This window comes from Leptonychotes weddellii, chromosome 11 (genome assembly GCF_054177405.1).
Source record: "Leptonychotes weddellii isolate Sample4059 chromosome 11, ASM5417740v2, whole genome shotgun sequence".
Taxonomy (NCBI): domain Eukaryota; kingdom Metazoa; phylum Chordata; class Mammalia; order Carnivora; family Phocidae; genus Leptonychotes; species Leptonychotes weddellii.
The window spans coordinates 43,123,011-43,136,695 of record NC_138379.1 but is presented as its reverse complement, the minus strand read 5'-3'; the positions used below and the strand labels follow the sequence as shown (position 1 = coordinate 43,136,695).

Genomic DNA, 13,685 nt, shown 5'->3' with positions numbered 1-13,685 from the left:
GAGGGTTTGGCCACCTGTAGGCTCCTGCAAGGCCAACTACAGGGGAAAGGGCATGCCAGGCAGGGGGAACACCATGAACAAGAGCGCGGCGGCAGTCGCGGGGTCTGCCTGGAACACGGCACAGCCGGGTCTTGCGCACAACGCCAGGGCAGCACAGACCAGGGCCCTGGCTCTAGTGGGCACCAGGAGCAAGATGCCAGGGGGATGGGGAGGCCAGGCAGCAGAACAGAAATAGGTGGGGCCAGAGCCCCAGATGAATGCAATCCAGTTGTGTGCTGATCACACACACAATTCACAATTGGCTCCGCCAATGTCCATGGGGTCAATAGTCCCACCATGGCTGATTTCCCGCTATCAGTGTGATGCCACTGAACTCCAGAGCTGGGAAGACAGGTGTAAGATCAGCTCTTGTAGGCCAATACAAGCCGACTCCACTGGTGTGGTCCTATCCCGAGTGCAGGCCTGCCAGGCCAACTCACTCTAGCAGCACTGGGAAGAGTTAAGCCCGAGGCGGGGAGGATGCCCTCCGTGCCTCAGCGTCCTTCCACCACAGGCAGGGCGGGCAGGCAGGATGGGCTAAATGCCATCTGCACCTCTGGGGCTGCTCTAGTCCATGAATACCCTGCACCTGCCACAGGACTAACATTTGAGGACAGAACTGTGTCCTGTGGGCCGTCAGCAGGCTGGCTGGGGCCACAACTGGGATGCTCAGGCACCTGGCAGCAGGACAGGTGATGTCCCTCCTAATCGGACTTTTCTACCACCCAGCCTCATCATGCCTCAGGGCAAAGATCAGAGGGCACGGAACCTGGGCAGAGAACCCAGAAAGATGCTGAAGCTCTGGGTTCCCTACATGAGCCCGGGCAACTCTCCTGCCCACTTTCAGCCTTGACTGTCCCCCTGTAGATGGAAGGGCTTGCAGAGAGGGGTCTTGGAGGCTTCTTCCTACAACGTTACCTGCCTTGGGGATCTGGTTAGTGGTAAGTAGTGAAGTCAGCCTGCCTCCTGGATAGCAGTGATCAGTGGTCATGATGGATAAACTGGAAGAGGTAGAGTGAGTGAACAAGGCACCACATTGGGCACCGGATTATTTGATCATATTGTAACTGTGTGGAGAACAATGTCACCTCACACCAGCATGAGGCTTCCTCCTGGTTTATCAGGTGTATACATGGACATCATCTCATTTCATTCTCATTAACCACCCAACCAGTTAGATGCAACTGTTCTCATTGTAGAGATGAGCGCTAGAGAGGCAGAGTAACCCGAGCATTGGGTGGGCATGGGGTACAAACCCACAGTGGACATGTTGGACCTGCAGAGCTTAGCAGGGCGGTGGAAGTGGCAGCCAGCCCACTGGTTCCTGGCATGCTGTGGTACCAATGCCCTTTTCTCTACCTTCCTCCCTAACTCCTTCCAGTCTCCTTCCCGATCAGTGGCTCCTCTGGGCCGTGGAGGTGGATCTGAACAGCAGCCTTGGCCTGCTGTCTCCTTGGGGGCAGCTCTGGAGGGGGCCCACATTTGCTGAAGACCCCAGAATGGCTTGGGTCCTGCCCCTCAGTAGGCTCCCCAGCTCTGTCTTCTGCTCAGAGAAGGCCCGGCCCCGTCCAACCATGGCCACTTCCCAACTCTAGCAGCCGTGCACGCACAGCCCACTGCGCCGAGGCCGAACCTCATGTTCCTCTGCCCGTGACCACAGAGGGGTGGCCGCCCATGCCCGCTGGCAATCATCCATCTGTTCCAAGGGAGAGAGACCAAAATAGATCTCTTCTTGGTCCTACTCACAAATGGGGCCCTGCTGGGAGGCTCCTTAAATGGAAGTGGGTGGGGCGGCCTCCAAGTCTGACTCTGGGACCCCGGCTGGGGTGGGGAAGCAGCTCTCTGAGGGATGAGAGGCAGGCCCCGGCTCTAGGAGAACGCACATTTCCTTGTGCTAAAAGCATCTTTGTGGGACATGTTCAGAAAAAGAGAGACAGTAAGACAGAAAGGCAGCTACAGAGGCCAAGTGAGTGGCCACGTCAGCGCCAAGCCCCGGCACGCAAAGGGTGAAGCTTTTAGGCGAGCGGCGGCCAGTGATCTCAGCTTCCCCCAGTCCTAATGCTCCTGAAAAGCTCTCTCCCACTCCCTGTAATTGGGCATCAGTAGTTAATGCAGTATTGACTGCATTACACGCTCCCGTGCCTCCCCTCACTAATGCCAATTGCATCACCTTGTACAGTCACCAGCTTGCTTAGCCAATAGCCGTTAAAAGCAATCCAAATCATGAATCATATGGGAAACTTTTAGCAAGACATTGCCATCCAAGGAGACAATTTACAGTTGAGTTAATCTGGGTACATTAGCGAGACATGGATTCTGGACGACAGACCAATTTATGTTGTTTCCCTGTCCCCCGCCCCACCCCCTTAGTGTTCCGTGTGGGCAAATGAACGGAAGAGCGGGGAACAGAGAGAGAAGCACCTGCTTCTTTACACAAGGCTCCGGGAGGGGGTGAGGGAGACCCGTCTTTATAGGCTCTCTGCCGGGCTGAATTGGGGCAGGAAGGGTAAGCAGCTGTACATGCTGCTCAAGATGTGTGAAGCCTCGTCCCCAGCAGCTGAGGAGGTAGCTGCTGCCGAGCTGCCAGTGGTAGCTGCAGATGGACACCCCCCTCCTCTAGGCCCCGGGCAAGTGTCAAGCCTGGTCCCCCCGATGCCAGGCTCACCAGGCCTTTACACGCCCTCGGCAGACACCAGTGCCTGCTGGGCTCTGCCTTCCTGCCGACCCACTGGGGTCTCCTGATGCGTGGAAAAGCATCAGGGCGCACTCCCTGCCTCCATCTCTGGGGCCAGGAAGGGTCCCGGCCACACTCTGCTAGGAGAGACCCCGGGGACTTTTGCACTCCGGGGCATGATGGCATAGCCCATGAGGTCCTGCTGAGGGCTGAGCAAAAGCTGGTCAGTCCCCAGGAATAGCCAAGAGCCCGCCCTGGCAGATGAACCAGGTCCACTGCGGAGGCCACACTCATAGCGGTCATTAACAATTGAAGACTCGCTGTCTGGCCCTCCTCAGGCCAGCTCCACTCTCCTTAGGCAATTTTACTTATTCAAAATGCTCTCAGAATCATGTCTGGTGTTTAGCTCTGCAATCCGCCTGCTGTTTCCTATGGTCACCCCAGTCTTCCTACGGGGCCGCTGCAGAGGCCGCTTACCTGCCTTTCTCCAGCACGCACCCCCAAGAGGGCGCCCGCAGCGTCTCCTGCCCAGTCCCCCCCACAACCCAAGGCTCTCCCTGTGCTTGGGGTTGCCTGGACCCTCTGCTGCCTGCCTCTGAGTACTCAAGGGCCGATTCTCCAATGGCCTGAGGACTAATCTGGTTCTCAGGGCTCAGGGCAGGAGCTCCCGTTGTTCCTTGGAGACTGCAAGCCCCCTCTCCCCCGGAAGGCCCCCAGCCGAGTGCTAGCTCAAGCACCCGTGCCAGGGAAAGAAAGGCTCTTTCTCCGGGAAAGTTGGAGCAGGGCTTCCTTTGCTGACAGGCAGGCCCGATGGCATTTAGAAAGCCCGGACCCTGAGTTCCAGTAAAGTGGAGATGGCTAGGCCAAGAGCAAGCGTCCAAATGAAAGCAATTAATCTTAAAACCAGAAGTTTAACCATTTGCAAAACAGATCTTTCCTCTCTGTGGTGGCCCTTCACTGCTTGACCTAATGGATTACTTTATTAATAATGCACTGTGCTTAAAAGCAAAAAAAAAAAAATTTTTTTTCTGACGATTCAATACTTCAGAAAGTCTCTTAAACCCGTTGCTACGGCAAAGCGATTGATATTTTATTATCTTTCAGAAGTGCAACATGAAAGCCCTGCCGCCCAGCAGAGCAAGAGCTTTGGTCCTCGGCAGCTAGCAGACCTGACTTCAACCAGAGGAGCCCCGGCCTCTTCCGACAAGATGCTGTCAGGTGGAGAAAAGGCATTGGGGGTGGTTAATAAGAGCCCCGAGTCCCTGCTGTAGCCAGACAAAGGGTGCGGTGCTACATCCCGGAGGGATATGCTTCTTGGGGGCTCTGGGGGGCAAGGCTGCCACCTAGCCCAGAGGGCCACCTGCTGAAAGGGCATAAGTGCCAGGAAGAAATCGGGCAGCAGGCTCGGAGGGACAGATGAGTCGATCCAGAGCCTTTCTCCTTTCCCCAATGGAAGGTGCCACCTTCAGGGTTTCCTGGAATTAGGGGAGGCCAGCCTCTAACAGGGAGTGGAGGGCAGATGTATGAGCAGAAAGATTGCTTTTGGAGGACACCTCTAGGCTGGGCAGGACAAGAATCAAACGGCTCCTCAGGGCCCCAGCTGCCTACTACCTTGCTGGTGCTCTGGGCCCCAGAGCTCAGTGGTATGAACTGTAGGGGGCACCATGTTGTTCAGACTGAGCCGAGTGGGGGACTGAGGGGCATCATGAGCTCTCCTCTGCAAATCTGGCGGAGACGAGGGGAAACACGCAGGCCCAAGGGTGGCTGTCTGGAGGCAGGATACTGGCTAAAATGACCTCCAGGTATCTATTTGTATCCAGGGCTCATCCGAAAATCTTGAGTATCACCGAGCTCAAAGGAACTCTGGGGTGCCTGCACAGAGCACTACCTAGGTGGCAGTGGTGGGGTCATCTTGGTGCATGAGACCAATCTCCCTGCCTGAGGCCTCCCACGTATAGGGCCTGGGTTTTCTCCATTTCTGGCTTGAGCCTGGGGAACAAGCATGCCAAATAACCACGGCTGAAGACATACCCTGAGGTCCACATCTCCCCATGGGGAGAGTACCTCCACACACCGAGGAGGGGCCCTCTGCACTGGCTTCTGCAAGCCCCTCATTTTACCAAGAGGGAAAGTGAAGGATAGCTCTGGGCATGACTGGTCTGAGAGAACCTGGGGAGCTCACGACAAAATGCCTCTTCCCTCCTGGTCTGGCCTGACCGGGTCCTTCTCCCTGTCATTCTATACAGAACTGCAGAAGCCTAGTCCTCTGACAGCCCCCAGAGGGATCCTGGAGAGGCCCTGAAGAGCTGAGAGCATACTAGAGATGGAGGTCGCACCCCGGCCAGCCCCTGGCAAATGCATTCTTTTGGCCAGAAGCACTTAGTTGCCCCTTTCCTCTCTTACTGTATACATGCTGAGAAACAGCCTTCAAGGCTCCCCCACATGCCACCCCCAGGCCAGACACTTTAAATGCCCCTCCCTAAAGGAGGTCTCAGAGGCGGTGGGGAGGCTAGGGGCACCAGCATGTGGTAGCAGCGAAGTGCACGTCCTGTGTGACCTTGAGCAAGTCACTTAACTTGGAATTTTCACCAAGTGACCATGTCAGTAACACCACTCACCCAGGCACAGGCCCAGGGGAGACTCCCTAGTAGAAGGTCAGAGAATGGCCACCACCATCAATCCAAGAGGATTACTGGTGACACGTGCAAACCACCTTCTCAGTTCCTTACCAGTAGAAACCAGGCGACAGCATGGGTGCCAACAATTACATCATCTCCCTACAACACCAACACACCAGGCAACCCTCACCTACAGGGCAGGAGGGCCCGGGGCCAGCCAAGGAACACCTACTGTTTGGCCGCCCGCATCTGCGTTTGGGTCACGGGGCACCCACTTGGTTTTACCCTTAAGTGAGCTGCGTTCCCCAACCTCTCCTAAACATACCAGGACCCTTCCAGTCAGGAAGGCTTTGGGGTCTATGGGACCACGTGCTAGAGGCTTGCAGCTACCACGGGCCCCTGTGTTCTGACCTCTGGGGCGCACTGAGGCTCCTGATCACGTCAGGTTCAGGCCATTCTCCCGGGCCTCGCCTGCACGAGTGCTACCGGCCGGTGGCGGGACACTTTCTTCCTCGGGGCCAAACTCCCGCCTGCGCGCTCAGGGGACAGGGAGACAGCGGGCCGGCACAGGAGGCGTCTGTCTCCCCGAGGGGCCGGCGGGCCTTCGTCTCGCCCGCCGGGCGCCCCGGGGCCAGCACGGTCTTCCCGCGCGCCCGCTGGCCGCAAGCTCTGGCGTCCGATTCTCCCGAGGCCCCTGATTTGCTCGGCGCTCCCGGCCTCTCGGGTTACCCGGCCGGCGCGAGGCAGAGCGCGAGGGAGATGGCTGCGGTGAGAGGAGCCGCCGCAAAGACCAGACGCGGCGCGCGGAGCGCCACTGCGCCGAGATCCGAGGGGACCGGAGCCTGCACGCGGCCGCCCCACCGCCCGCCCGCCAGCCAGCAGGCTCCCTCACCCCTCCCCCAGCCCCACCTGGCCGCCCCCGCCCCCGGCCCGGCCCCCGGCGCGCCACCCGCCCCCGGCAACCCCGGCACAGCCCGGCGTGTGCGCGCCCGCGTCCCGGCGTGTGCTCCCGCGCGCCGCGGCGGGGGGCGAGGGGGTGCGGGGCGGCGGCCCCCTGCCCGCCACCTACCGTCCTCCTTGTCCAGCACCATCATCTCGGGCGCTCCGTGTCCAGCCGCAGCTCGGCTCGGCCGGGAGAAGGGCGCCGACTCCGGGCGCGCTTCGGCGGGGCGGCCGGTCCTCGGGCAGCGAGCGGGCTCTAATTACCCGCTTGTCCGGCTCTTAACCTAGATTGCACTCAGCTAGAATTACATTCAGGAGCGAAGCACTTCGCAGATACAAAAGCAGTCTCACCTACTTTTGTGCCTCAGAATTGCAAGGAACTACGAACTGCAATTTAGAGAGAGAGAGAGAGAGAGGGAGAGGGAGAGAGAAGGGGGAAGAGAGGATCAGAGCCGTTTCTTTGATTCTCACCTTCTAAATGGCTCAATTTGCCCAGTATAATCTGTCTTAATGTAATTGCATTTGATAGCTCATAACCCTGGCTCTGGCAACGACACAGCTTTCAGCCTCATAAAGTGTTTTCCCCTCGGATTTAATCTGAATCTCAATCTAAAATTATATTCAAAGAGATGAGGGAATCTCGGCGGCCGTCTCCCGCTGCCTTTCTCCCTCAATGTATGAGGTTTGCACTCCTGCTACTGAATAAATGCACACATTTCCCGAGGCCCCCCTCCCTCCCGGGTTAATGGGGAGTGGAGACGCGCGGCTGCCCGGCTCCGCAGCGCCACCTGGAGGTCGCTCGGCCCTAGCTCGGCGCTTGGTTCTGCGCAGCACCCAGGGTCCTCATCCCAGATATTTGTCCCGTGGACCACGCTTTTTTTCCACTCCCAACCCCTCAGCCTTAGTTTCTGACCCCCGCCCCCCGCCCACCTGGGCGATCTTTCTCTGATCTCGTACCCTCCCTTTCTTCCAGCTCTGCCGGAGGCTTCTGGTTGCCTCCTGGATTGTTTGGCAAAGTTAACACTCTGCAGGGTACAAACTCTCCCACTTTGAGTCTTCCAGCATCACCCTTACCCCAGCAACCCCCACCCCGCAAGAGCATCCTAATTCCATAGGGAGCAGGATCCTGTCTCAGCTTCTCTCTGAGCAAGCACAGCATGGACTTGAAGGTTTTTCTCATTCCAAAACTATTTATTGAGCATGTATTATTCTAAGGCACTGGCGAAACCACAGTGAACAAAAGATTCCTGCTATTTCGGAGTTGAAAATTCTTGCTCTGTAACTCAGGAGGCAGGAAGGAAGATAGTGTCCATCTCCTCTCCTCCTGAACCCTACTTTTCCCCAAGAGCCTTGGGGCTAGTGCCCAGGCTGCCTACTCTAGGAAGGCCACTCTTAAATACCAAGAGCTTTTTTTTTTTCCCTCTTGATGGTACCATGTTCCAAGAGGGAATGGAAATATTAATGGATTTTCTAAAGGCCAAGGAGGGCTTCAAAAAGATGTGTCAGAGGTTCATCCCTGGCAGACACTTCTGAGGACTAGACCCAGGCAAGGAGAAGGCAAGAACCACCAGTTGGGATTTCATCCCATCTCTGCCTATTACCAATGGTGGACCTTAGCAAATCACTTTGTCTGGGCCTCAGTTTCCCTGTTTGTGAAGTGGGAGACCTGCTCCGCTATCCAAGGTTGCTGTGGGGATTAGATGAGTTAATGTATGTGAATGTGCCTTGTAAACTGTGGCACCCTGACCATGGGGGACTTACTGAGTATACATGAGACCTGGAGGCCAGGCTGTGCCCGTGAAGCCCCGGGAGGCTCCAAAGCAGGGTACCTGACAGGGGTGGAAATGGGGGAGTGGGGCTACAGCCCATCTTCCTCTAGCCTAAGCGGGGAAGTCAGGCTTTGAGAAAATAGAAGAGAGGCTGCTTCTAATGAGATGCCTCAGCCGCAGCTCAGAGGGTTTCGCTTTCCCCTTCATCTTGAATACTTAATCCTAATAGTCCTTGAGTATATTTGATGTTAAATATACCATTTTGCTCAGCCTCACTGTCCCTCAGGACTGCGAGCTTGAGGTCTCCCCCGCCACTGCAGCCCGAGCTATACCCCGAGGGTCTGAAGGAGGCTTAGGCACTGCTGCTTCGGGCACATTTCGTACCAACCCCTCACCCCAGCCGGAGCTGGGGGCCACACAGGGTCAACGGCAATGGGCCTGACAGGCTGGCAAGGGGTAGCTTCTGGCTCTAGATGCCTCTGTGCTACCTGATCCCTCCATAAGGGCTGCAGCTTTACTCTCAAGTCCCAGGGCCGCTCCTCCTCCATTTCAAGGGTCTGGCCCTGACCCACAAACCAGGACTTGACTGGCTGGAGGCATTTTCCCACTCTCTTGTTCATGTGTTGGGCTTGGGGCTCTGTCCCAACACCAGCTCCCCCAAGCCTCCAATTAGCAGCTACCCAATCAGCATCCCCCTGGGGAGTCGGGGGCCCTCTGCCCCCCACCTCAGGGACAGGAGCAGGCCTGGGCTGCTGAGCCAGGGGCTGAAGAAGCAGGTAGGGTATGTCAGCAGGGGATCGCTGCTGTGTGTGAAGCGCTGCTCGTGTCCACAGGCAGCCCTCTCTGCACCCCCAGTTGTGAGCATCGAGCTCCCACAGTGATCTGGAAAAGGGCCTCCACAGAGGCCTTCCACTTTACAGAGCTACCCAGCAAGCCTTGGAGGGTTTAGGTGACTGGAGCTCTTAGCCAGGAAGGGGCCTGCTGGATGGACAGGGCCAGACATAAGCCTCACCCATCCAGCAGCCACCCTCTCAGCTCATGGGGAATTGCTGGGCAGGCAGGTAACCCCTGTGCCCGGGCCTACGCCCCACCCGAGCTGTCTCCAGGTCCAGGCGCACACTCGCAACACCAGGGTGGAATCCTCGATCCCCTGCGGCTGGGGGAGGTAGTTTGCACCCAACACAGTCCACAGGAGATGAGCATGTACTCTCAAGTCAACGTTGCCAAGAGTGCTCTGGAATGTCCTTGAAATGCCTCTAGGGACAGCAGAGGCAAACCAGCTGATCAGCCCCCAGGTTATGGTGAGGAGAAAGGGGGTGCTCCTGGCTGCCTTTCAAAGTCTGGGGCAGGCCCTAGCAGTTTGTCCCTGCACCTGGCAGGAAAGTCCTGAGGAAGGGTTCCTGCACTGGGTTTGGGAGGTGTGTGTAGGGGGGCAGGGGGAGACTCTTTGCCCCAGGGTCTGGGCAGACCAGATATTCCAGAACTCAGCGGAGGCTGTCAGATGTGCCTCAGCCTGAGGGCCCTGCTTCCAACACAGTGCAGCTGTCTCCAAGATGGCGTTACCAGTGGGCTTCACAGGTGAAACTCACAGAGGTATCTGGACTGACAAGGGCCCCTTCCCTGTGGCCGCCACAGCTGACAGGACCAAGTGACCCCACAGATTTTGCAGCACAATCAGGAGGCCTGCTGGCCAAGTTCAGATGCCCTGCTCTGCCCTCTACTAACACAAAAGCAGCCTAAACACAGGAATTTGCAATTAGCTAGAGTGGAGAAGTACACAGTTGACAAACTTTCCCCCTTTGGTTTCTGGAAGACCTTCTAGGAAGCTGCAGTTACCATCTGTTAGGCCTGGTGGAGGCCTAGGCCAAATCTGCCCCCCAGAAAGCAAGTCTCTCCCATCCTCCTGAAGAAGGCCCAGCCACCCCTGCAAAACAGCTCTGAGAAGGTTGTGGATGTAGGCTGACACCCTGTCTTGGTTTGTCCAGGACTGAGGGGTTTCCCAGGAGGCAGGACTTTTCAGGGCTAAAACCAGACGGTTCCGGGCAAACCAAGACAGTTGAAGACCACAGTGGAAGATGGTAGGCTGGGACAAGGGACTAGTGGCGCCAGAGAGAAAGGTCAGGCAGCCAGACCCTTCCCTGCACACCAGCAGCTGCCTCCCAGCCTCAAATTTCCCCAGCCTCCTGCTCAGGGCTTCATCCCCCCGGAGCACTAAGGAACTGCCCTAGCCCCTGGGGATCGTCCCATGAGGCAGCCAGGCTGTGTCTTCTCTTGCAGATCGGTAGTTACAGTGGGAAAGCTGTGAGTTGGACTCAGGGGTGGATCCATATTTTTTGAGAGCCAAGCTTACTTATGCAGTTTAGGGGTCGGGGGTGCTCTTTAAGAAAAGGAATACAAGCCTGCTAACACAAAATGACCACCGAAGGACTATGAAGCTTAAACTTCATTGGCTTCAAGGTAAATCCGCTCCCCGATATTCTGGTTACAGGGCCCGACCCTAGCCAGCAGGGCACCTCCCGACACACTTGGCTGGCGGAACCGTGCCAGGGGTGAAGCAACGTGACCCATCCCTCAGCTATGAAGTTCCAGATCTGAGGGACCCCAGGACCGTGCCGGTTTGCCTGCAGGTTCTCTGGGTATCCCCCTGGGGGAGCCGTTCCGCAGTCGGGGGCGGAAGGGGGGACGCGCAGACACCCAGGGAGCCTAGGAGACTCGGGGGCTGGGGGCACTGCGGGGAAGCCCGCGGCGCGGGTCGCAGAGGCGCTCCCTGTGTCTGCGAGACGGCAAGAGTCAGAGAGAAAGTTCCCGGCCCGAGCGTGCGGGGCTGGCGGGCTCGCGGCGGCCCGGGTGACTTCCCGACCTGGCTGAAGAACCCTGGGGCTGAGCCCCGCACCCCCGGCCCGCACGCCCGCGCGCACACCCAGCGCCGCGCTTCCGGGAAGCGGCCGAGCTGCCGGAGGCTGCCGAGGCCGGCGCGGGGGACGCTGCCGCCTCGAGGCGAGCGGGGTGGCCTCGGCAGGGCCCGCGCCGCCGCCGCCCGCGCCCTCCCCCCAACCCGGGACACCTACCGTCCTCCTGGTCCAACACCATGGTCCCCCGGCGGCGCCAGCCCGGCACGGGCCGAGGACGCTGAGGGGCACGCGGCCCGGACTCCGCCGCCGCCCGCCTGCGCTGCTCCCGCCGGCCCCGCGCGGGCTCCGCGCCCCGCGAACGGCGGCCGGGGACGGGGGCGGGCGGACCGGCGCCTGCAGCTCAGCCCCGCGGGCAGGGAGCGCGGGAGGGCGGGCGCGTCCCGGGGGCGGGGGCGGGGGCGCGTCGGTCCGCCGCGGGGTCGCGGGAGCCGCGCGAGCAGCCGCTGCCCGGGCCGGGCCGGAGCCGCAACCGGAGCCGCCGCCGGAGCCGCCGCCGGAGCCGCCGCGCGCCCGTTCTCCGTCCGCGCGGGCCGCGCTAGCCTCTGCCGAGTGCAGCCTGCGTTTCCCAGGGCCCCTCAGTTCCCCTGTTAATTAAATCAATTCATTATGCTCAGATCTGATTAGCGGCCCTTCCCCCTTTTGAATCAATTATTCAATACACAAACATAATTGCTTGGGCCAGAGGTGCCCGCCATTAGCTTATTTAACTCCAAGGACACTAATTACCCGCAGGGCACGGGAACTTTTCTCATTAATTCTGACAAAACACAAAAGCACAGCCAGAGTGTGTGCGTGTGAGCGACTGTGTGTGTGTGTGTGTGTGTGTGTGACCACACGCCAGAGCTAGGGCAGTGTGGGGTGGTGAGCCGCCGTGTGAGCGTGGCGGTAGCGGAATGTGTGCGATCGCGGGTGGGAGTTTGAGTCGGTGGCCGCGCGGGTGTGAGTGGGGGATCCGTGCGTGTGACTGTGAGTGCATCGAGCTGGGTGTGGCTCTGGGTCTGGGGACTGCGGGCCAGGGTTAGAGACCCAGCGCAGGAATGGTGAGATTGTAAGTGCTTCTGTGTGTGACTTGGTGGATTTGACTCCGTGGCTACTGTGGTGGGCGCCCCATCCCCTTTCTTTTTTCATTACTGCCCGGCATTGCCGGTTGCACATTCAAGCCCATGGGCTAAGTGCAGAGCACAGAAGAGAAATGTGAGGATCAGGAAGTGGTGGGTGGTGTTTCTGCACCGGCTGGGCTATGCTTCTCCCTCCCCCGCCACCCCAGGCTCCCCCAGCCCACCCCCTTTTAAAACTCCAGGTTCCCATGCTCCCCTTCCTTGGCCCATCTCGGGACTGCCTCCCACCCCACCCCATCCCCAGCCTTTATCCTACAGCCCTCCCCACCCCTGCCTCTACCCCTATTTCTACAGGTGCCTGCCACCCAGGCACACCCCCACCCAACTCTGCCCACCCTCTGCCTAGTTCTTCCCTCCTGTCTGCCAGGCTGAACCGAGGGTGTGTCTGTGGTTGACCAACTTCACATTTTACCTCCCAGGAAATCTCTATTGAGAGCGAGCGAGTATGAGAGCCCACAGAGGCTGGGACACAGAGGGTAATTGATTCCCCCAAATTAGGTTTCTGCTTTCTAAAGACCAGTATTGTTCCTGTTCTCAATGTGCACAGAGGTATTGAAGATTTCCTTTTTGTTTCCTCAGGCAATGAATGAGCTTAATCCATTTGGCTTTATAAATCGGGAAACTAATATTCGCTCCTTCCATGGCAGCTTTTTAAAAAATTTAATTGGTGGTGGGGAGGGGCACATTTTGTCACCCTTATGCTGTCCCCAAGCCACCACTTACCAAAACACATTCTGACTGAGGGGTGGAGAAAAGGCTGGGCGGAGGTGGGAAGGGGAGGCTCATCCTGATTTTCCCTGCCCTCCTCTGTCCTTGCACTTGGACTCACACAGTATCTGAAAAGTTTGTGAAATGACTGAATGATACTCAACTGGGTGAAGAAAAGGGGAGCATAGAGGTGCTCTTCAGAATGATCTTCCAAGTCTGCTACTCGCAGTCTTCCACTAGCACTGAATGTAAGCACACCACACCCAGGGGTGGCAAGTCCTCCTCCTCACCATCCTGCACAAGCTGCTAAAGTCATCTTCCTGTTGTCAGGATCTGACTCTGCCACTCCCTTTCTCAAAAACCTTCCAAGGCTCTCCAGTGTCCTGGTGACAAAACCCTACTTATCCTATCATTTCAGGTCCTTCCTCAAGATCTGAAGAAGTCTTTGTGACCACCACTATCCCTTATTTCCACTGATCTCTATTGATTTCCAGCAACCACCTTTACACTCCTGCCCCACCCTCTGGACTATTTTCCTATCACTGAACATATCTGGCAGGCTCCGGCTCCAGGGACTCCTCTCAGGGAATCCCTCTGCTTAGGAAGCCCCGGCCCATGTCTCAAAATCCTCTAAGGAAACAGCTCCTCTCTGTTCCTCTAAGTGGGTGTCTCTGTGTGAAGGCTGTTATTGCTGAGGGGTGTGTGGATTATTTAGTTGAGGCCTGGGGGATGAGATCAGCCGCCGAGGGGAGTGTTTCAGCTCTCCCCTGGAGTGGGAGGAGAGATACGGTATCAAGAGTCTACACTGGGTCACTGGAGAAAATGGAAGCTGCAGAGGCAGGGGAATGAACCCTGCTTTCCTGAAATTTAGATACAGGAATGGAGGCTCAGAAAGAGGGACACTT

At 57.8% G+C, this 13,685-nt stretch overlaps 1 protein-coding gene across 3 annotated transcripts in view; it reads right to left on the bottom strand.

The window, feature by feature from the left end:
* LMO1 (LIM domain only 1) overlaps window positions 1-11,312 on the bottom strand; it is a 43,914-nt gene extending 32,602 nt beyond the window's left edge. For 2 of the 3 annotated variants that reach the window (XM_081798646.1, XM_081798644.1), the window contains exons 1-2: window positions 11,111-11,312; window positions 6,401-6,660 (exon numbers count right to left, since the gene is read on the bottom strand). In XM_081798646.1, the coding sequence (XP_081654772.1) occupies window positions 6,401-6,425 (25 nt within the window). In that variant the 5' untranslated portion in view covers window positions 6,426-6,660; window positions 11,111-11,312. The remainder of the gene's footprint in view (window positions 1-6,400; window positions 6,661-11,110) is intronic. The other variant, XM_081798645.1, reaches the window with a different exon arrangement.
* Window positions 11,313-13,685: the final 2,373 nt, after the last annotated feature.